Source organism: Equus caballus, chromosome 10, assembly GCF_041296265.1.
Source record: "Equus caballus isolate H_3958 breed thoroughbred chromosome 10, TB-T2T, whole genome shotgun sequence".
Lineage (NCBI taxonomy): Eukaryota > Metazoa > Chordata > Mammalia > Perissodactyla > Equidae > Equus > Equus caballus.
Genome location: NC_091693.1, coordinates 5,677,431 through 5,702,591, shown reverse-complemented (window position 1 = coordinate 5,702,591; position 25,161 = coordinate 5,677,431). Strand labels below are relative to the sequence as shown.

Here is a 25,161-nt window from a genome sequence, read left to right as displayed (position 1 = left end):
CCTATAGTCCAAAACCCACTGGAAGTATTCAAACTAGTCAATCCTAAACTCTGCCCTGCCTTGCTTCTCCCGTGGAACCCTGAATAACGGCTGTGGTCCATGGCTTCCCCTCACTCTTCTGTGCCTCCTGACACCAACACTGGAGCCCTCCATGTGGCTCTGTCTGGCATAGCATGCCACCTTCCTCTGGGAAATGTAAGTTATAAATTCTTTCAAGAATGTTGGCACTCAGTCACCTTCATAAATTAAAATGCCATGGGTCTAACTGATACACTCAAGACTTTACTGCAAAGTATTGACCCAGGAGAAAGACTAGTACATGAATGTTCATAGCACAGTTAATTTCTAATAGCTCCAAACTAGAATAAATCCAAATGTCCATAAAAAGATGAACAGAAAACAAATTATGGTGTATCCATACAAGTGAATACTCTGAGGTATCATACGTGGGACATGGAGGAATCTGAAAATAATTACACTGTATGGGGGACAAAAGGGCAATAGTGAGTAAACATTTTGTTATTCCATTTACATAAAATTCTAGAAAATGATGTGTAGTGTAAGACAGTAAATCAATGGTCATGGGAATGGGGAGCCAGAGAGGGAGGGAAGGAGGGATTATAAAGAGGGAATGAGGTCACTTTGAGGGTGATGGATATGTTTGATATCATTGTCATGATGGTTTCATGGGCATATACATAAGATGAAACATCACAATTTACACTTTAAATATGCATAGTTTACTGCACATCAATTATATCTCAATAGAGCTCTTAAAAATGGTTCTACATAAAAAGCTGCATCTCCTGCTTCTCTTAAAAGCTGTTAGATTTGACAGACATGTTGACTGTTACTATCCTCATCCCTCTGGTGCAGCAGCCCTCCTTCAATGGAAGGAAAGGCTAGAGAGGAATAAAGGTTGTGAGTCACAGAAGTCACATCCTTGGACTACAATCTCTTCTTCTTTCAGTCTCCATCTTCTTGCCTGTGTAACAGTGCCTTTGTGGTACATAGCTAAAGTAGCCCAAGAAATCTAGAAAACTTTAAGATTGTTTGCTCTGCCAGTGACCTTGTCTAAAGGAGATTTAAATCTAAAAGTCCTGAGAATATCTGTACATCCTTGTCCGTCACAACTATAGTGACCAGAATATTTCTGGAAGCACCTTTAGAAGGGTCACATTCTCTTTAGTTTGCTGCCTCCAGCTCTCTTATTAATCACATCCAGTGTGTGAATGTAATTACAGTGGCCTCCAATGACCTTAGACCACTCGTGATTTCCTCCAGGGAAGCAGGGAGTACAGACGTCTGCCTTCCCTGAGCACATCAGGTAACCTGATGCACATCTGCCGGCCGGCAGAAGTGAGATGGCTTCTGCCACAGGTACTGGCAGTGATTTAATTCAGGCAAAGGCCTTCCGCAGGTCAGAAAGTGCAATGCAGGTCCCGAAAGCTTCCTACGTACCCAGGAGTCACAGGGAATCTCTCCAGTGTGGATGTTCAGATGTATGACATACAAGTCTTGTTTTATGGCTACTTCACAAAGGGTACCCTCAGAACTTCCTGGTGTCACTCATGTTGACCAAGCAAATAGCACCTAACCTGCACTCCAAAGGCCTTTCTCCAGTTTTAATCTTCTGGTACCAAATGAGGGAAGGCCATTAGCTTAAGTGTCCCACATTCACTGCACTTTAAGTCTTTTCTACAAGTGACTTCTCTGATGTTTAATCAGGCTGGACTTGTGGCTAAATAATTTCCCACATTTGCTGCACTCATAAGGCCTTTCACCAGTGTGAACTCTCTGGTGTATCATGAGGCTGGAATTTTGGCTAAAAAATTTCCCACATTTCATGCATTCATGTGGCTTTTCACCAGTGTGAACTCTCTGATGTGAAACAAGGCCAGAGCTTTGCCTAAAGAATTTCCCACATTCACTGCACTTATGAGGCCTTTCTCCAGTGTGGATTCTCTGGTGCAGAACAAGTGTGATTTTGCACCTAAAGGATTTTCCACATTCACTACAATTAAAAGGTGTTGCCCCAGTGTGAATTCTCTGGTGTTCAATAAGGATAGAGCTTTGCCTAAAGAATTTCCCACATTCACTGCATTCATAAGGTCTTTCTGTAGTGTGAATTCTCTGGTGCTGAACAAGTCTGCATTTCTTGCTGAAGGCTTTACCACATTCACTACACTCAGGAGCTCTTTCTCCAGCATGCATCCTCTGATGTTGAACAAGTCTCTTTTTGTAGCTAAAGGCTTCCCCACATTCGCTGCATTCATAAGGCCTTGCTTGGTATGAATTCTATGGTGTACATAAAGACGAGTTATGGCTAAACAATTTCCCACATTCACTGCACACATAAGGCCTTTCTCCAGTGTGAACTCTCTGGTGTTGAACAAGCATGGGTTTGTTGTTAAAGGCTTTCCCACATTTGTCACATTCATAAGGCCTTTCTCCAGCTTGAATTTTTTTATGCCGAACAAGGTGGGTGTTTCTGCTCTAAGTTTTGCCACATTCAATGCACTCATAAGGCCTCTCTCCAATGTGAACTTTCTTGTGCCGAACAAGGTTGGAGTTTTTGCTGTAGGCTTTCCCACATTCACTGCACCCATAAAGCCTTACACCCATGTGAACTCTGTGGTGGACAATAAGACTAGAATTATAGTGAAAGAATTTCCCACATTCAATGCACTCAAAAGGTCTTTCCCCAGCATGAATTCTCTGGTGCTCGATGAGACTATTTTTGCAGCTAAAGGTGTTCCCACATTCACTGCACCTCTAATGCCCTTCTCCAGTGTGAAAAGCCTCCCTGCCCTCAGTTCTTCTGGGTGAATTTCCACAGCTGTGAGCAGTCTGGTGCTGGAGAGGGCCCAAGCTGGGCAGGAGGTCTGTCTCACCATCCCCACAGGTGAAACGATTCTCTAACATGAGGACTCTGCAATTCTTAATAAACAAAGCCCAGTCTTCATTCTTTCTGAGGTGTTTCTCTCCACTGTGCTGCTTCTGTTGCTGGTGAATGCTTACATTGAACCAGAGTTGTCGCCCACAGGCCACACACACGTGCAGTTTCTGCCTGGAGCATATTCCCCAGTGCTCAGCCAAGTGCAAAATGTCCTTCAAGACTGGGACTCATATCCCACAAGGGTAGGCTTTCTGGGTAGTTGGACCTGCCTTGGGAACCCTGAGTTGTGACAGGCCTTGAAAAGGTGCCTGGTCATCCTCCATTCAAAACCAACAACCTGAAAGCAGAGAAATGTTGGTGAAGTACGTGTAGACTTCAGTGGGAGGGGGTGGCCCCATCACAAACGTGTTTTCACAGCTTGAGGAATGCGTACACAGGACGGCAGGGAGGAGGACAAGGGGGCTGAAGTTAGGGTGAGAAAGAGTCTGCTGTGCAGCTGAGCCTGGAAGATGATACACTGGGGAGGTCTACTGTGGGGAGAGGACACAGCAATAGGATGTAGCACAAGAAGGAGAGGCTGGGTCCCCAACTCACTTCACAAACGGCTTTCAGCAGGGGCTTGTCTGCGGATAACACATGCACTGAACAAAAGGGAAAATCTTTTGCAACCAAGTAGCTGGTGTTCAAGGACTTCTCAGCTTACATATACATCTCACAACATGTTATATGTGGCTCAGTGTTGGAGAGCACTTCAGAGGGAGCAGTGGAGAGGAACAGGGGAGACTTGAAGACCAGATAGGGTCGATTAGCCCTGGCCAGAAGTCAGGGTAGAAATGATAAGGGGACAAAAATGTCAAGAATGGAACTGAAAGACAGAAATGAGTTACGGTTGGTCCTTGGTATGAAAACAATGATGGGTCTTAGAGAGGTTCCTGGTATGATCTGAACCCAGCCTGACATCAAGCCAGCCACTTACTTCCCATTTACCAGGTCCAGTCCCCCAACCCAGGGCCCTCTTGCTGTGGCTGGAGTCATGTCTGCCTTGTCAGGCACCCAGGTCTCTCCCCTGAGCTCCAGTTGGGCAACCACGTGGAACCTGGAAGATGCAAGTCCTAAGGGAAAGACAAGGCAGGTGAGTGGACAGCACTGGTGCAGAGTGACCCACCCCATGACAGACTGCAGGAGAGAAAACTAGTATTACAAAAACAACCTTGGAGAAGTGTCTTACAGGAATAGCCCAGTAGTCCCCACAAGTAGTGACCATCTGATACCTGCAATTCTGGCACAGTCAGGCACAAGGGAATGTCAGCTGGAAGGAAGGGGACAGAATCTCGGGCAGAGAGTTACAATGAATCTGGACAGTCACTTTGCCAGGGTGAGGCCTAATCTGGCGGGATCCACTGATTTCACTGCAAGACTCCTGATCCTCATATCTTTCCCTGCAAGGCCTCTGGGATGCTGAACGGCTGCTTGGGGAAAGGATGGGGAAAGGGTGCCCCAGCCTGGCACCCACAGCACCTATGCAAGAAACTTAGAAAGAGAGCAATGTCCAGAGTGTGGCTGTGAGAAGGAAAGAGCGGTCCCCAGAGAAACAAGGAAGGAAAGAGCCCAGTCAAGGATGCTGGGATAAGTGAGGGACTTACCCAGTGAGGCCACAAGTGCAAAATTCTCCAGCATCACATCATGGTACAGCAGTCTCTGAGTCCCATCAAGAAGCTCCCACTCCTCCTGAGATAAGTCCACAGCCACATCCTCAAAGGTCACGCTGACCTACCATGATGAGGAGAGAAGTGTCCCTGAGCAGCCTCTCTCACCAGGACCCTCAGTTTATCCCCCAAACACCTACTCCCTGCCCATTCTCTCCAGCTCCAAAACTCACAGGCTATACAAGGCCCAGATGATACTGGTGCTGGCTCTCTCTTTCCTACTGATCACTGTGTCACCCCACATCAACTACAGGCACACAGGCAAATAAACAAACACCATCCAAGCACTGCTGTGGCATGAAAGGCCCCACCTCCTCTCTGCCAGCAAGTTCCCCAGCGGTTCCCACATCATGCCTCCCAGACACAACCAAACATGGGTTCACTTTCCTCCCTTAAGCTCCTAGGAGCAAGTCCCTGGGACCTTCAGTTCTCACACTCTCCATTGAGTACATCACTCTGTGGGCCATACCCTCCTCACATCCCCAGCCCCCCACCACCACTGCCACCTCCTCCACCCCAGCGGCATCTTCCTGGCCTCTCCACATGCCACTCTGCACACGGAGAGCATCCACAGAGAGCTTGGCAAATGCAAGCAGGATTCCATCCTGCCCAGACCCCTGAAGGCCCACACTGGCAGGGGAAGCCCCTGGCTCTGCTTTAAAGGCCTCTTCACCACGCCCTGTTCCCTGCTTCAGCCTCGGCCACCCACAACCTCGTGCAGGTGTCAGATACTCTAAGTCCTCTTCCACTGCTGTGCTGCACGTGCTGTTCCCTCACCAGTCTTAGCCTTCCTCTTTCCACTCAACCCTCAGTCAGTCCTCACACCACTGGTCCCTAGCCCAGGCCTACCTACTTTTCCCAGCTGACCCATTTGTCCCTGAGCTTATCTGCCAACGTGTGTGAAACCCCACAGGCCCTGCCAAGGGTCACCACAAAACTCTAGTGAGCGTTTAGAGAGATGAATAAGCACTGGCCTTGGCCTCACTGTCATCGCACCTCCATTACTGCTATGCTTCCACATCCATCTCATGTCCACTCCCCCTTGGAAGCCTTGGCCATATGCTGGATCCACCTCTCCCTGACACCCACCTCTTCCCCCACAGCCACTCTCCCTCATCTGTCTTTTTGATGCCCACTAATCCCAATCAGGTGCTCAAGAAAGAGGCCCAGTCCTCCAATCTTGCCTTCCCATTCTTTGCCCCCTAACAACATTGTCACCATAACATGAAGACTCTTCCTCCTAAACGTGACTCACAGTTACTCTCGAATCCACACACAGGCCACCAATGTATAGTGTCTCCAACCTGAATCCTTCCCCTGAACTCCAGACCTGTGTGTCCAGTTGTCCTCTCAATGCCTCCACTTGGGTGTCTCTGCAACATCTCAGACTCAACATGACCAAAACCTAACTCCTGATATTCCCTCTGAAAATTACTCCTACAACTGACTTCCCCATTTCAGTTCCAGCTGCAAAGGCCCAAACTTAGGCTCATCCCAGACTCCTCCCCTTCTCCCTCACTCTCCACATCAGAAAGTTTCATTGGACCTACCTTAAAAACAAATCCAGAAGCCATACGTTTCCTCTCAGATCCACAGCCACCAACCTGGTCCAAGTGTCACCAACACCCATTTAGACCATTGCAGCCCTCACCCCTACTGTCTGTTCTCCACTCTGCAGCCGGAGAAAGTCTGTTAAGGCCTGATTCAGATCACTCCCCTCTTCTACGTCAAACCTTCCATGGCTCCCAGTACCCTCGGAACAGAGGCACAGATCCTTAGCCTGCCCAGAAGACAATGGAGAACTGTGGCTGCACTCAGTCTCACCTCCAAGCATTTGCACATGGTGATCCCTGTGCCTGTAATACCTTCTACAGGACAGTCTATTGGTGGCCAAAAATTGGGACCCCTTCATATAACCCCTGGCCTGGATTCAAGATCCTGAGCCTTGGGGGAGGTCTCAGAACCAATGGTAGAGTGGCAGGCAGAGTCCCAGGACACATCCAGAGACCACGTGTGGGAGATAGGGAGGGGGAGGGCCTGAGACAATCTTTACTCACATGTGTATGGCTGGTAAGTGCTTCTGAAGCCATGGAAACCTGTGGGAAAGTGAGACTGTGAGTGAAGGGCATCCACGGTGGGGTCCCAAGGGCTGATCCGACCCCCTATGCCTGCCCTGAAACAAGGTGACCTCCAGCTATCTTTAACTCCTGGACTCCAATCCTTGGTGCTGCCTCTTACTGTGCCACCTTGAACCAGGATTCAACGTCCCTGTGCCTCAGTGTCTTCATCTGTAAAACGAGCATAAGAATGGTACCAGCCTCAAAGGGCTGCTGTTGGCTCAAATGCATTAGTGTATGTAAAGCGCTAAGTATGAGCTATTATTGAATTAGAATTAAGGATTTTGTCAATGTTTTCAGTGAAACCAATTTGACGGGTTTTTGAAATTTTAGATGGATGTTATACTTACCTTTTAAATATTTAAGAAACTGTCATATTTAAGACTTTTTAGCGTCTTAATATATTGCTTTGTGGTACATTAAGGTGAAAACCAAGTAAATGCTTGCATAAACTTGTTAAATTCATACATTTCAGTGTTCAATTGCCTACCTATATGCACACATTTAGAAAAATACTGATTACTTAAGGTTGAAATAAGTGGGTATCTCATAACCTCAAGTTAAAAATGGGAAAAAGGGGACTGTGCAGGCTGAGTGGACGCTAGGTTTCTATCCTAAAGAATCTTCGCTAACAGGGTCACTCCTCCCGGCTCTACAGCCGCCGCTCTGCTCCAGCCCCCACGGTACCTCATGGCGTCCGCGCAGCAGCCTCCACAGGGTCATCCCATCTCCACACTCGTCAGCCACCCCGCCCCACGTCTGCTCTCCTCTGAGCATCCTTTGGGAATCTTTTAAAATTCTCAGATCTAGCCTCTCTGTTCACAACCCTCCATGGCTACCAGCGCCGTCAGAACGCAGGCGCAGCCATTCCACATGCGGCGCCCCCGCGCACAGTGCCTGCCCCGGCTCGCAGCCGCGCCGCAGGTTTCCCGAGTGCTCCACGCCTCTGCACGTGCTGGGCCCTCTGCACGCAACACTCCTGCTCCTCATCGCGCTGGGGGGCAAAAAGCGGGACTCCACCCAGGAACGCTCCTCTGTCCTGACCTAAGGGGACAGGCTGAAGTGACCTGGGCAGGCGCCCCTCATTCGGGGCTCCGGGCTTCGGAGGTGGGGTCAGGGCAGGTGAGGACCTGGGACGCGAAGCATCAGCCTGCACTGAGCGCCTCAGCGCGGCCGCCCGAGAGCCTGCGGCGGAGCGAAGCCGGCAGAGGCGGGCGACGAAGCCCGGTGCCGCGAGCTCGGCAGAACCCCCAGCTCAGCGCATTCCCCGCGCATAGTCACCCCAGGGGGCGCCCTCTCCGAGCCACAGACCCGCCTCCCTGCGCTGTGGACGACGTCGCCTCTGGCCCCTCCCCCTCAGTACACCTTGGGCCGGACCAAGAGCGAGAACCTGATCAGCACGACCGACCCGAGGCACTGAAATGGCCGCCCCCGGGAGGACGCCGGAAGTCCCGCCTTGACGTTTCCCGCAAGGTAGGGAAGCGTCCTTCTCCTCGGCTTTCTTTGACCCAGCCCTGCAGAGGCACAGCGCAGAGGCATCTGGGTAGTGTAGTTTTCACCCGGTCGTGAACCTTAGCGAGGTGTGCCTTCTCCAGACCTCCGGGCACAAGCCAAGATGCCGCGCGAGGGACGTTGGAAAGTGGTGCCCCGAAGGGCCCGTGAATCGATGAGGTCTAGCTCCTTTTAAAGGGGAGGCACGGAGATTTCCGTGGAGTGTAGTCTGCAACCAATCACAGAAATATTTAGAGACATATTATTCAGATTCTTCCCAAAGCTACAAAATCAAAGTACACACTAAACCTTGTCAGTCCGATGCGCAGTGCGTCTACTTATTACCTGGAAGCTAATAAATATTATATTATTTCTCTTCAATACATGAAATCAGTTTTGTGGGCTTCAGTATATTTGGGCAGTGACAAGTGAGAAAAAACTCCAGACAGGGTCATAATGGGGAAGATGGAAGAAGGATGTTGGATGATCTCAGTAGTTGGACAAACGTGGAGCTCTGCTGCTGGTTCCCACAGTAAACGTCCCTGTCTATGTAGTCAGTGGTTGTGTCCAACCCAGGAGCAGCACTGTTTATCCAGACAGTATGTCTTACTCTGTAGCCTGCGATATAGTAAATTACTTTTTTGGAATTTGACGTCTATCTGAAAAGGAGAGACACTCATCAAGTGACGTTTTCCGTGGGGACAGCATCTGCAGTGATCTCAACTGGAGAACATGTGGAAAGGGGGCATCTTATCCCTGAGATAAAGAGTTAGCTTGCATGATCTTTCTTTGCTGGGAGGTGATTGTTATTTCACCTGCAATTGCAGTGAAAATGTCTACATTGGGAGTTAAGAGTATCTTAGGAAAACTGCTGTGAAATGTCTAATAGCTGAAAGCTATTCATAAATTTGCTGTATGTTTATTCAAATATGGCCAAGATAGTTCTGAGGAAACATATCATGAGATGTGAAAAATAGTTAGAATCTCAGAATTTTGATCAAGGGACCCTGGAGTCTGGGAAGTGAAAGAATGAAGCTACTTACACTGGAAATTTGGCCATCCTAAGGCTTTTGCCTTGGTAAAATGTGATTTAAAAACAAATCATTCTTCAGGACACTGAGCAATATCAGCTTAAAGGGAGACAAAAGAGGGCATCCAGATAGAGTTGCCAGAATACTAAAAATGGACAGGAAATCAGTCGTGTTACAAAGATCCTTTGCTTGAGCAAACTTTTGTCAGGCTCCTGAAGCTTCTCCCAGGCCCATCTGTGTACTTCCTTATAAAATCCAGTTTTAGCAAGAACCCTGCTAAGTCAGTTTAGCAAGAACCCCCACCCTCGAGATCCGATCACTCTTGATGCCTGATCAGTTCCTTATCCTCCACTGTCCCCCAGGTGATGTTGTTCATCTTGGGCTGTCTTCAGCAAGAATCCTGTTAGGTCATTTTAGCCAGAATCCTCCAGTACCCCTGATGTTTCCTCTTGGTAATTTTCCACACACTACTCCTGCCCCCCACCTTGCTCGTTGGCTATAAATTCCCAACTGCCCACGTTGTGCCCGTTGCAATGGTCTCTATACTTATTACAGTGGTCCTAAATAAAGTTTGCCGTACCATCTTTAACAAGTGCCATGAATAATTTTTTTTTGGCAGTGTCATATTTATTCCCTGCTTAAAGAATATTCATTAAATCCCTACTATATTCCAGGCACTATTGTAGGTACAAGGGACGTGTTAGGATCCAAAGAGACAAAGGCCTCTGCCCTCATGTGGCTTACATTCTAGTCAAGGAAGATAGAGAGTAAACATGAGTGACAAAATAGTAAATTATATTTTTTATATTATACATATAATGGTAAGAAAAAGAGAAGGTTAAAGGTGTTTAAAAAAGGGGAATGTTTTGTTTTGGTTTTGCTTTTTGGATTTGGGGACATAGATTCCTAAGGGAAGTCCTCATTAAAGGAGGTGAGGGTCTAAAGCTTGTAGATAACTTGGGGAGTAAGTTCCAGGCGGAGGAAACAGGCATGGCAAAGACTCTAAGTTCAGATCATTTCTGTTCCATTCCAGAAAAAACAAGGAGGCTGGTGTATATTCAACCAGGTGAGTGAGGAGTATACAAAGAGATGCGTAAAGGGATATAACAGGAGCCAGATATGTATAGCATGGCAGGCCACTTTAGGGACATTTTTATGTATCACCAAGTGAATTGAGGAACCCTGACAGGAATTTGAACAGAAGAACAGAACCTCTATATTGATAAATTATCGTGACTACTGGGTTGAGAGTTGTTAGAAGCAGGGAGACTGTTTAGAAGACTAGTACCCATATCCAGGTGGTTCTGACCATGTGATGGTGAGAAAATGTGGTCAAGATCCTTATGTAATTTTCAAGAAGAGCCAAAATGATTTCCCTGTTGACCTAGACATGGGGACATAGGTTATGTGAGAAATACGTATAGCAGGACAGTGTCACATTTCCAAATGTCTCCACGAGTAATAAAGTAATACTAGCAGCTTGAAGAAAGTGAGGGGTTCTGGTGATAATGGGGGATCCTCAACTAGAGCAGGGCTGTGGCTTTTCTTCTCTTCCAAGGGCTAAATTAGACTTCAATAAGTCTCTCGAAAGGAGACCTTAAAATAGGCAGTTAACTGTCCCAGGACAAGAAAAGGGCTGGCACCAGCGGAAGCAAGCAAGTGAGGAGGAGAGCGAGAAAAGAAGAAACAGGCACCAGGCTGTGTGAGACTTGTTAAGGATTTCATTTTATACTGACTGAATTGAGAGCCATGAGAGGGTTTAAACACTAGAGAGACGGGACCTGACTATATTACGCATTCACGACTCATACCGGCCCCTGTTTTGAGAATGAGCATTAACGTTAGAAATGAGGAGTACATTCAGATGGGATCCAGGTGAGAGGGAGAGTGGTTCCAACCAGGTGGAAGCTGTGGTGGTGTTGAAAAATGTTCACATTCTTAACATATTTTGAAAAAATCCAACTGGATTTCTTACTGGATTGGATGTGGATTGTGAGAGAAATTAACTTGTTGCAGAATAGCGTCACATTTGCAAAATATCTTTGAAAAATTGTGGTTTATTTGATAGAAAAATACAAATGTTAAAGAGAATCAAGCGTTTGACAATGTTGTATGTCTCTAGTTAGAAAAGAAGTATGGTCTTCCTAGCAATGAGGAAACTCACTAACTGTTCCAATGGCAGATAAAAATCAATTATCTCTTCATCTCATAGGCAGAGTTACCCACTTACCCTAATTTCCCTCAGCTCACTTTGGAAGCTTTAACTCCCTTGTCTGTGCATTACTGAGCAGTTTCAATAATCTAAATAAATAAAGTTTAAATAATAGTTTAAATAATCTAGGCTTTCTGATAGCCTTCACAAAAGTTACTTCAAAGTTTTTTCATCATTCTCATAGCTTTCCTCAGTATCACTCGTTTCAGACATTCTGGCCTCCCATGACACAGGGAATATGGAAATCTTAACCTCTCTCTTTTCTAACACAAAACCACTTAATTTAACCTTAAGAGGCACGCATGTATGAAAATGGAAATGGCACCTCTCCTCTATTTAGGTAAATTCTTTTAATATTGAAGGGAATGGGGGATCCCTTCCCAACTCCCCAACCGTGTTTAATCTACTAGAAGTGCATGTATACTGTTACTAATTAACTTTTGCCCCACAACAATCCTGAGCAAGTTTCTTGTGTTCTCATCATATATTATGTTTGTTACTGTGCAGCTGCACGTGTGGGTGCTTACTCAGCTCTGTGTTCTCAGATGGCTCAGATTGGAACCAGATCTCAGCCTCCTGTAGTCCTCAGTGTGTCACACTGTGAGAGGAGCAAAGATAACTCCTAAGCTCTTGACCTGAGCACTGACAGCATGAATTCACCATCAGCTGAGATGGGGAAGCTGTAGGTGAAGGAGGTTTGGAGGGAAGATCAGGACTTTAGTTTTGAGTGCATTCATTTTGAGCTTTCTGTGAGACATTGAAACATATGTGTCATGAAGGTAGTTCAATATATGACTGGATTTTGAGAGAGGGATCTGGAGTGGATATATAAATTTGAGACTGGTTGCTTATGGTCCTATGTCAAGTTGTGATACTGGATGAGTTCATCAAGGGAATGAGTGTATATAGAGGATGGAATGGACAGAGGATGAGCCCTGGTCCACGTTGAGGCCAATAGGATAAACTAACAATGCCGTGTTAGGAATTCCAAAAATGATCTGAAACCCATAGAAAGCAAAGTCATAGAAGTCGACACTGGATTTAATAGCTTCTTCTTCATGGCTCTGAAAGTGAGAAGTTAAAATCCAAATTTTAATAAGTTGAGGATGTATACGGGGTGAGAAAATGGAGGCAGAGAGTGCAGAAAATGCTCTCCAGAGATTTAATCATAAAAAATGAGAGAGAATCATGATGATGGGACATAAATTGAGTCAAGGAAAGAAGTTATTTTTCAAGTGAAATATATGCATTTATTTTGTTGTTTTTAAAAAGAAGTTGTGGATAAACATGGTTCAGTTATCAAGCAACAAATGATAAGAGCCATATTGGGCAATATTAGAGTAATTTACCTAAATAAAGGGGAGATGCCATTTCCATTTTCACACATGAGTGCCCCTTAGGGTTACATTGAATGATTTTGTGCTAGGAAAGAGAGAGGTTAAGATTTCTATATTCAGGGGCCTGCCCGGGGGCGCAGTGGTTAAGTTCGCACGTTCCGCTTCTCAGTGACCCAGGGTTCGCCGGTTCTGATCCTGGGTGCAGACATGGCACCGCTTGGCACGCTGTGCTGTGGTAGGCGTCCCACATATAAAGTAGAGGAAGATGGGCACGGATGTTAGCTCAGGGCCAGGCTTCCTCAGCAAAAAGAGGAGGACTGGCAGCAGTTAGCTCAGGGCTAATCTTCCACAAAAAAAAAAAAAAAAAAAAAAAAAGATTTCTGTATTCTCTGTGTCATGGGAGGCCAGAATGTCTGGAATGAGTGATAGTGAGGAAAGCTATGAAAGTGATGAAACAACTTTGAAGTAATTGTTGTGAAGGCTATCAGAAAGCCTAGATTATTTAAACATATTTAGTCAACTGGGTAGCACTGAAGCCTTGGTTAAATGCTGCCCCTTTCTACACTGGTCTGAACTTAATACCGGGGACCAAAGAAAGCAGTGAAGTTATCAGCTCTGGAACCTGGCAGGACAACCATCTTAGGCCACTCCCATGAGAAAGTGTTTACACAACAAATAAGGACCTACCCAGTCACACACAAACATACGATTGCATGAGAACATGAGAACATATTGTTCTCTACTGTCTGACTTCAGGCTAGATCTCAAACCCTTTTCTTGTGGGCTGAATTATGTCATCCCAAAATTTATATGTTGGAGTCCTAATGACTGTTGTCCTTATAAGAAGAGGAAATTAGAACACAGACTTGTACAGAGGGAAGACCATGTGAAGACAGAGAGAAGACAGCCTTCTGTAAGACAAGGAGAGAGGCCTCAGAAGAAGCCAACCACGTCAACACATTGATCTTGGACTTCCAGCCTCTAGAATTGTGAGAAAATTAATTACCGTTCTTTAGGCTACCTAGTCTGTGGTACTTTGTTATGGCAGCTCAAGCAGATTAATATACCTTTGAATGTAAACTTTATGAAAACAGCTAAAAGACTGAGGAAATAAGTCCATGTGAATGTGTGTGTGCGCATGTGTGTGCATGAAATCCTACGTTTCTATCTCTCTGTGGATGTATGTATATGTGTGTGACCGTTTGTACCTTTCCATTTTTGTATGTCCTTGGGTGAATGGGACTATCTTCATATATGTACATGTGTACCTGTCTCTGAATATATCTCTTTGATTGTCCACATGTGTCTCTGTGTATATTTGTCTCTCTCTGTGTCCAGAAGTCGTTTTCTGTGGGTGTTCCCATCCGCTCTTTCTGTGTGTAACTCTGAATGTGTCTACATCTATGCATGTGTGTTTGTGAGGATTCTGTTTGCCCATGTGTATCTGTGTGCATTTTTCTTGGTGCCTGTATGTGGGTGCCTTTGTGTATTGGCGTCTGGGTACCCCGTGTTTGTGTCTCTCTGTCTTCATGGGTGTTTAGGTGTTTATCCCATATAAACACACTCCCTGTGTTCTGTGTATGTGCTCTGGTATCTGTTATGTGTTGGGGGATGTTGTATGAATGTCTCTATGAGAGTGAACATCTACGCATATCTCCTTGTGTAGCCCTGTGTACGTGTCTGTGTCTTTAGTGTCTGTATTGGCCTGTACATATCCCATAGAGATTCTGGCTGTGCCCTGTGTCTGTCTCTGGGTGGCCATGACAATAGCAACTCCCATCCTGCCAGCCCCAGCTTCCTTCCTCTGCTCTTGTCAGTCACTCCTGGCCAAGTGATGCTCAGGCTCCCCCAAGAGCCCGGGAACTCCTGCACTCTGGGACTGAAGTCTTTTCCTAGCTCAAAAGTCTCCTTAATGACCAAGAATTCTCTTTCCTAAATAATATGAGTGACTGCTGCATTTTTAGTCCCACTTCCTTCTAGGTAAACATCTTCTCCTGCCTTCTAGGTAAACATTTTCAAGACCCCCTGTCATAGAATTGATACCAACCTAGGACATGGTTGACATGAGGAAAGCAATATTATAACTCAGAATGACTTTTGACTGACTCACCCACATTGTATATGCTTTCACTTACACGTAGTCTAGGTGATGGATGTACAATTCTGTAGATTTTACAATCCTGGCTGACATATGTACCTCCTTGTAGGGATAGATGACAACTTTGTTCTTTTGAGTTTCTTAGGAATATGATGACCTCCTCAGAGAAGAACATCTGTGCTGGCATCCATCATCAGTAACAACTGAAAGCCCTGGTGTGGCACCTCCAGTCACCAACGCCAGATGGTCAACATTCCTGAGCCACTTCTCCACAGTCCACTAGCTCTATATAACTGCTTAAACTTTCTGCTTGTTTAAGATGGTTTTGGGGACAGGAGTCCACCATCCTCCAATTTTGCTGGCTATTCAAATAAATCCCTTTCTTGACCACTGACTCATCTTGCAGTCGATTGGCTTCAGGTTTGTGATGAGCAGAACGAGCTCTTGCTCAGTTACAGAATCAGTCCCACTTCCTGATAGTGTTCAGTCCAGAGAAATGCTCCACTTCCTTAAGCCCTCTCCAAAATCACCTAAGAAAGGCTGTAATATGTCCTTTCTAACACCATCTTACTAAGACATCCATTATTTGCACCATGTACAGTATCCTGCATTGCAGTGCACCAATACGCTTCACTTTGACTACAGGTGTGTTCCTGATATTCAGTGGCTGCAGGGCACTGATACACCCCATCTTCAGCTCACAACAATTCCCTCAACTCCAGACTTGTGTATCTAATGAGATACTCACTATGCCGTTGTGGATGTCTCAAATCAAACATGTCCAAAACTGAATTCTTCATCACCCACTGCTCCAGACCTGCTCCTCCCCCAGGCTTTCTGATCTTAGGACATAGCAACTCTGTCTTTCTAGATGCTTGACGCTGAAGCTCTTAATCTCAAATTTATATGCCTGCTGCTCAGCAAACCAATCAGTGAGACTTCAGTGCTTGGAGATGGAGAAAGTTTTATTAGAATTGGCCAAAATGAGAAGGCAAGAGTACAGTTTCTCTCAAATCCATCCTAACAAGAGAGAAAAGCAGGGGGGTTTATAGAGCCTAGGGGCTTGGCAGGAAGAGATTTGGAGAAACAAAGGGATAATCTGTGTTTCTTTCACTCCGGATAAGCCCTTGGGCAATCAGACTTCTGGGCATCAATGGCAGCTGGAGGCTGATTATCTGGTGATTGTAACTTCCTTGAAGGCTTTCTTTTTCTTCTGTAAAACAGGCTCATAAATCCTTATGACCCTTGAGTCGCCCCTCAGGTTAGACAAGAAAACAGCAAATTGACAAGATTAACTTCTTTTCATCTATGTCTGGGTTGAGAACAGGGTCAAAAGGTAATCTTATTGAATATTTACAGTAACCCTCAGGTACCCAGCTTCATGCTCAGACTAAAGACATCCTTTGTCACCCTTGACTCCTTTTATTTCTTCTCACATTCAATTGGTCAGCAAATTCTGTCCACTTTACTTTCAAATGTACCCAGAAACCCACCACTTCTCACCACCTCCACCATCACCTCTCACCTACATTATTGCAACATCCCTTCTCTGGTCTCCTAGCTTCCATCTGTCGACATAAAATAAGCAATGACCATTCTATAGATAAGAGAAATAAGGTGAGTTTTACTTGAGCCAGAGTGAGGATTATAACCCAGGATGGCGTTTTCCAGAAAGGAAGAAAGCATTCTAGAAAAGCATGGTTTTCAGTACAGTCTTATATCTTTTTAGAACATTAAACATACCCAGAATACATTTTCAAAGTTTCAAAGAGGAGTTTAGTTGCAAATTAGCAGGAAAACATGACCCTGGCGTCTGGAAGGGGACTAATATGGACATTACCAATTAGGTGTTACCAAGAGGGCATAGGAGGGGAAGTATGCATTCTTATCCTAAGAGATGTGTTCTTTAATACTTAAGCAGATGTACAATATGTGTTTGATAGGCCATAAGTCAGGCTTCTTTCATTCAAGCCAAATCAGTTTTGAACCCAAATAATTACCCCATATACCTCAATATGTGAAAATCTCTTGTCACATCCTCACCCCCTAGTCTCACCTTCCCGTTGAAACTAAGGGATCCTCTTAGATCATCTCATTCTCCTGCTGAGAAGTCTCAATGTCTCCCCTCTCCCTCCAAGTCAAGGCCAAAGTCCTGAAATGCCATCCCCTCCCTGTTGCCTCTCTATACTGTATCTCCTACTCCTTGCCAAATTTCAATCCTCTTCAGCCATACTCGCCTCCTTGATTTTTATTTCTAAGCACCTGTGGAAGGCTAAAAAATGTCCCCCAGAGATAACAATCCCTGGAACCTGTGAGTGTTAGCTTATATGGTAAAATAGATTTTGCAGATGTGATTAAGGATCTTGGGGTTTGGAGATTATCCTGGATTATCTGCATGGGCCCTAAATGCAGTTGCCAGTGTCTTTGTAAGAGAGAGGCAGAGGGAGGTCACAAACAGAGAGGAAAATGCAATGTGACCGTGGTGGTAGAAATTGAAATAATGTGGCCAAAGCCAAAGAATTCCTATAGCCACCAGAAGCTGGATGGAGCAAAAACCAGATTCTCCTCTTCCTTAAGAGAGAGCACAGCCCTGCCAACACCTTGATTTCAGCTCAGTGAACATGACTTGGGACTTCTGGCCTCCAGAATTTCAAGAGACTGAATGTGCCTTTTAAGCCACCAAGTTTGTGGTAATTGGTTACATAGCATAGGGAAATAATACAGCACCCCAGTCATGCTCCAACCTCAGGGCCTTTGCTCTTGCTGCTCTGTCTGGAATGGCCTCCTCCCAAATGTCTCTTCTCCAGTTCCCTCACTCCTTCAGGTCTTTACTCGGATTTCTCAATGACCTCCCTGCAACCATCCCATTCACATGACCAGTTTCCCATACATACCTGTCATCCTTCTCCACACTACTTTTCTCCTCAGCACTCACCACCCTAGGACTTATCGTGAATCTGATTTGTATGCTTGTTTATAGTCTGTCTCCTCTCCCTGGGATGTGAGCTTTCTAGGGGCAGAATTTCAGCCTCAACTGTCCATCTTTAATTCTCCACAGCTTCAAATGGTGCTTGACACATATTAATACTAATGTTAAGAGTTAAAATTTAGAGTTGTTTAGTTTTCATGAGTCTCTCTTATGTTTTAAAACTCTGAGTTTCTCCTGTTAAAAAAATTAAAATGTATTCAATCCTTACTACAAGGCAGTCAATTTTCAGAAGGGGAAACTGAGGCATGGAGAGGTTAAATAATTTGATCAAGCTAGGTCAGGAAGTTGCAGAGTATCAAACCCAAGCCATCTGTCTGCACTGTCCTACCCCCAACCCCAAGCATCCAGTTCATAGCTCAGATAATCTCTCTGCCTTCCCAGCTGTACCCTCCACCAAGCCCTGAGACCCTGCCACACCATGGACTTCCATGCTGCTAAATTCTGTGTGGTTTCAAGGAGTTCAAGGGCTGGATTCCAGGACGTCTTTGGCGGCCACTGATCACAATGAAACTGGGGATTGTTCACCATACCTTAAAGAAGCGGTTGGGGAAATAAAGATTTCAAAGGTGCTTCTGATGAGGTCTCAGATGGAAATGAGGAAGAGGTTATTGGAAATTGGAGGAAAGCTGATCCTTATTATAAAGTGGCATGGAACTTGCCCAAATTGTGTTCTAGGGTTTTGTGGAAAGTAGAACTTGTAATCGATAAAGTTGCACATTTAGTTGAGGAGAATTCTAAGCAAAGTGCTGAAGGCACAGCTGTGTTTCTCCTTGCTGGTTATAATAAAATAGTACAGGAGTGGGATCAATTAAAGAAGGAATTGTCAAGCAAAATGTATCAGAACTCGAAGATTTGGAAAGTTCCCAGCTTATCCATATTGATATCGAACCTGAAGTGAGTTCACTCACCCGTTGCGCAGCAAGCCAATCTCTGACACTGGGTGTGGTGGAAGAAAGTAGGAATGTTATTATTGCACAGCACTGAGCAAGTAGAGAGGGCAGCTAAGGCTGAAATCCCAAACTCCCCAAAAAGCTAAAAGGAAGGGTTTTTATTTGGGGTTTTAGGTAGGGGAGGGGGAGCATAGGGCCTTGCTGGTTGGAGCTTTCCCACCAGCCTGTATCTCTTTGTGGGGAGGAGATAATGAAACCAGGTGCTTGTCCTTGGTGGCATCTGTCTCCATGGATGATAGTGGATTCTGGAGCGAGGAAGCCAGGGAGAAAGCAAGGAACGAGTGTTTTGGTTTTAACCCCATATATGATGGGTTTAATGTAGGGAAACTGATATCAAAGTCTGCATCAATTCCCCCTCCTGCTTTATGTCCATCCCTCAATCTTGAGGGATTTGGGGTAGCAACCGATCTAGCTACTTCCTGCTGAAACGGGGCATAGGTTGTTCCATCTCACTGAACCAGTCTTTTAATAAGGCGGTGATGCAGGCAGGCTCCCAAAGTTAGGCCTGTATCAGGTAAGTAAGTAATCAGGTATTTAATAAGAAGTTTTTCTAGAGAAACAAAAAGAGAAAAACAAGGTTAATGGTTGGAGCAAATTATAAGCCAGTTTCTGAGCCCAGGGCACAGCCAATCAAGATTCCTAGAAGTCAGGGTCAAAGCATCTTTTGCAGTTTGAAATGTCTCTGATGGTGTCATTGGGCACTCAGGTAGCTTTTTGAGTGGCTTACGCAGCAGTAGACATGAATCTCTCTTAAGTTTGTAATAGGATCTCCAGCTTCAGTTTGCAAGGCTTTAGGAAAAAGGGCAAATTTAGTTTTCAATGACTCCAAATGAAAATGATGGGAAAAAAATCCTGAAAATGTTAGTTTGGAGATTTGTAGCCAGGTACTTCAGGAGACTAAAAGAATTCAGGATCCAGTCCAGTTAACAGATGTAATAAAAATCTTAACGACAATTGACAAAACCAAAATCCAATATCCACAAATGTGTATTGTAGTCTATTGAAACATAATCTTTCTCTCTAAAATCATCCTCTCTTTCACTAGAAATAGCCAAATTAAGACTAGCTGGTTTGCAAAATAAGTCTAGTTTTAATAAATTTCGCATAATTATTTACATAAGTACAGCAAGAATAGTAATTGATCATATAGGCTCTTTTAAATCTGCTTTGCTGGAACCTCATAAGGAATCTCAGGTTGAACTTTAAAGGCCTCTCAAGGAAAGCCAAGCAAAGGACCTGTCGTCAGATTCTGCCTGCAGTACCTACAGATTTGGGTGAATCCCTCTCTTCATGAGGTTCCCAAAATATTGAGGTTCCTTGTGCCTGCCAGAGGGAGTGACATTCTTTGCTCAACCTTACCAGGTCACTGAACCCATAAGCAAGGTACCAGGCCAATATTTCCAAGTGGCTTTATTCCAGAATGTCAACCTTCATTCCTCAAAAGCTGTTTTATTATATCCAAGCCTGTATGTTTTTTCAGATATGATGTTCCAGTCAAAGTCTTGGTGATATAACCAGTGTTTCCAATTGTGTCCTGTTATCAGAAGAACAGATTTTTATTGGACTTAAGCAAACAACCATATTGCCATGAGTATAAGAATACTTACTCATCAGGAGTTTTTACGTTTTGGAGGGCTCGGATAGGGAGACAAAGATGAATATTTTAACTTTGTTTACAGTTGCTATAAATCATAGTTCCTTAAGAGAATAGAGAAAAAGGTTTTCTTAAAACTGGAAAAGAACAAAACACCAAAAATCAGCAATATCTCAATGAAAAAGCCACAAAAATGATAATCATCCCTATTGGTTTATTCAGTCCTGTGTTTCTGGTTCTTGATCTTAGTCTGTGTCAGCAGTTTGTGAGGCGATCAGTTTCTCTGCTGGAGTTCTGTAATTTCTACCCAGTTTAGTTTTACAATCTGAACGTGTATCAGAACCTGTATTCTAGAGTAAGCACCGGAGTCCTTTCCATGAATTTCTCTGAAGATGAAACATATTTGCACAAACATCAAAGTAAAACAGCCACTGTCTGCAAATAACAAAACATTCAAAAATGGTAATTGACAAAGACACTTGACCATTCTTGTGACACATAATACTTCAAGATAATAACCAGAATTATGGCTGACAATCAGAACAGATCAGAATTTCAGATAATTTTTAAAATACTTATATCAATAACACTCATTTACATAGTGCCATTTAAGAAAGTTTATCATTACTTTATTTGACAATGCTTCCCATGTAATCTAATATGCCAAATAAGGGGAATTAGTTCAGCATTTTTTCTTATAGGAAGAGAGCAAATCTTCCGAGAAGTCCCAGGGGCCCTCTGAAAATCCCCAGAGAAACTCTCACTCCTCTTCCAGGTCAAAGGAAAGCTTTTGTTCAGGACTTGAGTATTTGTGTGTAGGGGGAAGCTTGTCACAAATATTAAAAGCTTTAAAACATTTGTTCGGATAGGAAACAAAGCTCATCGCGAAACTGTGTTCAGGTTTCTACCCAAAGTGACAACAGATCAGTCAAGGGGAAACAGAGTTAAAATAGTCAAAAAAGGCCTTTTTATAATCTTTTTATCAAAAGCAGATTAAAAGTTTGGGAAAATTATCTTTTAAGAAAGAGGAAACCAAGTTTTAATTTTGTACCAGTTTACTTTTGACATATAAATTTATTTACTTAATTGGATTTACTTTAATCTTAGCCAACTTGACCATACATAAAACTCTTTGGGGCTTTACTTTTACAAACCTTTGGTTACTTTTTTCACATTCAGAATTTGCCCCAGTACTTTAGGACAAATTTATCTTTCTCAACTCAAGAAACAAAAATATTTCCATTCTTTATATATTTTTACTGAAAACATATATTTTACTTTCTTTGTATACAGACCTTTTAGAAATACATGTTTTCTTATAGAAAATTCCTCAGCATACATAAAACATGTTTATCAATAAACCTAAGCACTTTTTAGTTTCTTTGATATAAGAAACCAAATGCAAACAAATATATGCTTAGTAGTTAACCTTTAATATGTTATCTTATATGGAAATGACCTAGATACCCAATAAACTGTTATTATTTAACTTACCTTGATAAAGCTATAAAGTTTGTGTCCAAAAAGATTTTGGAAGCTGTCTTTTTAAGTGTACAGACTATAAAACATAATTATTGTACTTAAAACTCTTACCCAGTTTTAACAATTATGTTTAAATTACTCTTAAAAACTTTATGTGACATTACAGCAGTTAACTATCATCTTCAGTTGTTTCAAGTACATACATCATAATATAATTATTATACATATAATTATACATATAATTATTGTTAAAGTTTTTCCAAAAACTTTTATCTTTTTACATTTATTTAGTTTACCTCTTCTTAACAATTATATTTAGATTGTCTACAAAAATCTTATGAAACATCAAACAAAATTAGCTATGATACTGAGTTATTAGTTTTGCTAATAAATTTTGTAGCAGAGATGACATGAGCTCATTTGACCAGTAAATCCAGGCTGTATGTCTGCATCATAGCCAATGCTGATAACTTGGAGGACATGTCTATTTTAAATCAAACCAGCAAACTTAAACAGGCTTTCATTCATCAAAGATCATTTTATATCATGTTAAATAACTTTGTCCCTTAGAAGTTTTTGCATATTCATTAAAGACTGCATTCCATTCTGAGAGATTTTGAGTCCTCTTCTGAAACAGGTTTCCAGAATGGCCATGACAATTCCAAATTATCTCAAAAGTTTACTTATTCTCACTTATTCAATTTTAGATCAGGAATTTTGGGGGAGTTGAAGCGAAGCGAAGCTTGCTGGGAAGCTCAGCAAGAGAGTAGACAAAAGCAGCAGATTTGGGTTCAGCTGCTGGCATGTTTATTTTTTCTTAAAGAGGCAGTAAAGTATTTCTGATTTTGTTTAGAAGCCTCAAAAGATTAAAACAGGCTCCCCATTGTTGCAGCTGGATTTTCCACTTGCATACATCAGTTTGGGTGAACTGAAATTGGCCCGTTTAAGTATATCAATTTTTACAAAACTTTATCTTAGTTTTACTAACTCTTATACTGTTAATTAGAACTTACATTAGAATTCCATTAACAAATTTTGGTATTACAATATTGTGTAGGGGAAGCATTCCCAGTTGGACGTAACATTTATTCCCAAAGCAAACATCCAGGCAAAGTTGACATAATCTCTTCATATGATATTAGCTTAAACACTTTAATTTTTATAGTCTTATTAAACTTAGTAGCCTAACTGTTGCCCCAAACACTTGTTGGTCAGGTTTCTCACTCTGATTTCTGCCTCCTGACCTTTTAAATTTTTCAAACTGGGGTAAATAGAACAGGTTTGTCTGATGCCCTTTAATGTTGGAGAGCCAATAGGGGGGTCCCTTTAGCCCATCCAACCTTAGGCAGTGTTTTATTAAAACCCTTCTTTTAACTTTATTTATATCTGTTCCATTTATCCCATTTTTCTTTTAATAACTAACTAAAGATTTTTATCCCAATTTTTATCCCAATGAGTCATAGGACTCATCTCAATGATATCATTGGCATGAGTCCTGTGACTCTTTCCTTTCTGATTTCTCTTTGTTAACTTAACATTTTTATTAGCATCTGTAAGACTACGAGAAGCTGAGACCCCAAGTTTGTTTAAGTTCTTAAGACTAGTCATTATAGTTTCCTCTTAATTTGCTCTTTTCATAGGTATCAATAAAACAGCTGTTTATCTTAAGAATGCTCTAAAAAGTTTCACAACTTAAGGATCCATTGTTTGGCCATTTTTTTTTCTCCAGAGTCTAAAGAATATTGTGGCCTCTGGTTTTACAAAAGAAAATCATCCCTCTTTAGACATTGGCTTATAACTATAGGTCGACCATCAGCCAGAGTTTTTCCCAAGGGGCTCTTAGGTGGACTAGATGCAGCACCTCCTATGTTAACTCTTTTAAAAGGAAAGACAAACAGACAGACAACAAATACCAAACAAGCACACTTTCCCAAAAACCATTGGCCACAAATGGAAGCCAAAACAAAGACCAAAACCAAAACCAAAGACCTAAGTGCTTCCAGTCCCAGCTTAGTCCGTGTCCTACACTTGGTGGGCGCCCAACAAATGAAGATCCCCTATGCAGATCTTCCCAAATGAGCAAGGACAAGGGACCTTGGTGTGCACACCAGGGGACTTACCAAAATCTGGACAGGGCATCATGACTTCAAAACAAATGGAGCCCAGAGGGCTGCCGGGTACCCATTATTTCTGGCCGGTCCTGTTGGAAAAGGTTAACATAAGGACAAAGACAAAAACTACCAGCTACTTACAGGAGATGTCTTGCTAAGCCCTGAAACTAGCTTCTTCCACCACCAAAGAAAAAGCGCCATGGGCCAATGACGTCTGATAAGCAGCCAGTTGCTTGGGGCTGTCCCTGAGACAAGGGGCTCAGGCAGCTGCAGGACAGCTTCCAAGAGAGGCCTTTAGCCAGAGGCCGGTGTGCCACAGCTGAGACATCCACTTGGGACATTGTCGCATCTGGGTCACCAAATTGATATTGAACCTGAAGTGAGTTCGCTCACCTATTGCACAGCAAGCCAATCTCTGACACCGGGGGTAGTGGAAGAAAGTAGGAATTTTATTATTGCACAGCACTGAGCAAGAAGAGAGAGCAGCTAATACCGAAATCCCAAACTCCCTGAAAAGCTAAAAGGAAGGGTTTTTATTTGGGGCTTTAGGTGGGGGAGGGGGATCATATGGCCTTGCTTGTTGGAGCTTTCCCACCAGCCTGTCTTTGGCCTTGAGACTGCTTGCAGAGAGGAGGGAGCCCGTGACCTTGCTGGTCAGCAGCTTTCCCACCAGCCTGTATCTCTTTGTGGGGAGGAGATAATGAATCCAGGTGCTTGTCCTTGGCGGTGTCTGTCTCCATGGAGGATAGTGGATTCTGGAGCAAGGAAAACAGAGAGTAAGCAGGGAATGAGCGTTTTGATTTTAACCCCATATATGCTAGGTTTAACGTAGGGAAACTGATATCAAGATCGGTATCAATATTGCAGAAAATGAGGGAGTAACATCGGCAAGACGGCAGAGAGGAAGCTCTGGGAACTCACTCACCCATGGAGACGCTGAGTTAACAACAGTACATGAATCAGAATACCACTGTGAGAACCCCAGAGACCAGTCAAGAACCTGCAACAGAAAAGTGAAGGGAACCCAAAAAAAGGCATCCAAAAAAAAGGGAAAAGAAAAAGATAGGAAAGTTCGCGGCATTTTGCTCGCCCTCCCCCCTCCCTCTACTGAGCTCCGTGTGATGCAATCAGGAGGAAACCTCCC

At 43.6% G+C, this 25,161-nt stretch overlaps 2 protein-coding genes, 1 long non-coding RNA gene and 1 pseudogene across 4 annotated transcripts; 1 reads left to right on the top strand and 3 right to left on the bottom strand.

Moving 5' to 3' along the window:
* Positions 1–717: 717 nt before the first annotated feature.
* LOC138915881 (zinc finger protein 773-like) lies at positions 718–3,120 on the bottom strand (annotated as a pseudogene).
* On the bottom strand, positions 718–8,166 carry LOC100057598 (zinc finger protein 792). The gene is made up of 5 exons (XM_070224019.1): positions 7,410–8,166; positions 6,663–6,701; positions 4,543–4,669; positions 3,876–4,011; positions 718–3,236 (listed from the first exon to the last, which is right to left on the bottom strand). The coding sequence occupies exons 1-5, from the start codon at positions 7,497–7,499 to the stop codon at positions 3,212–3,214; spliced, it is 417 nt and encodes a 138-aa protein (XP_070080120.1). The 5' UTR covers positions 7,500–8,166; the 3' UTR covers positions 718–3,211.
* LOC138915880 (uncharacterized) lies at positions 7,554–15,285 on the top strand. Of its 2 annotated transcripts, XM_070224018.1 has the most exons (4): positions 7,554–8,195; positions 10,278–10,310; positions 13,638–13,782; positions 15,037–15,285. In XM_070224018.1, the coding sequence occupies exons 1-3, from the start codon at positions 7,554–7,556 to the stop codon at positions 13,755–13,757; spliced, it is 795 nt and encodes a 264-aa protein (XP_070080119.1). In that variant the 3' UTR covers positions 13,758–13,782; positions 15,037–15,285. The 2 variants fall into 2 exon arrangements, with proteins under 2 accessions (XP_070080119.1, XP_070080118.1); XM_070224017.1 differs by lacking the exon at positions 13,638–13,782 and having other exon boundaries at positions 15,037–15,273.
* A 4,055-nt stretch (positions 15,286–19,340) lies between these two features.
* LOC138915879 (uncharacterized) lies at positions 19,341–24,772 on the bottom strand. The gene is made up of 3 exons (XR_011422292.1): positions 24,613–24,772; positions 24,027–24,106; positions 19,341–20,859 (listed from the first exon to the last, which is right to left on the bottom strand). It is a non-coding gene; the product is annotated as an uncharacterized lncRNA (long non-coding RNA).
* Between the last annotated feature and the right edge of the window lie 389 nt (positions 24,773–25,161).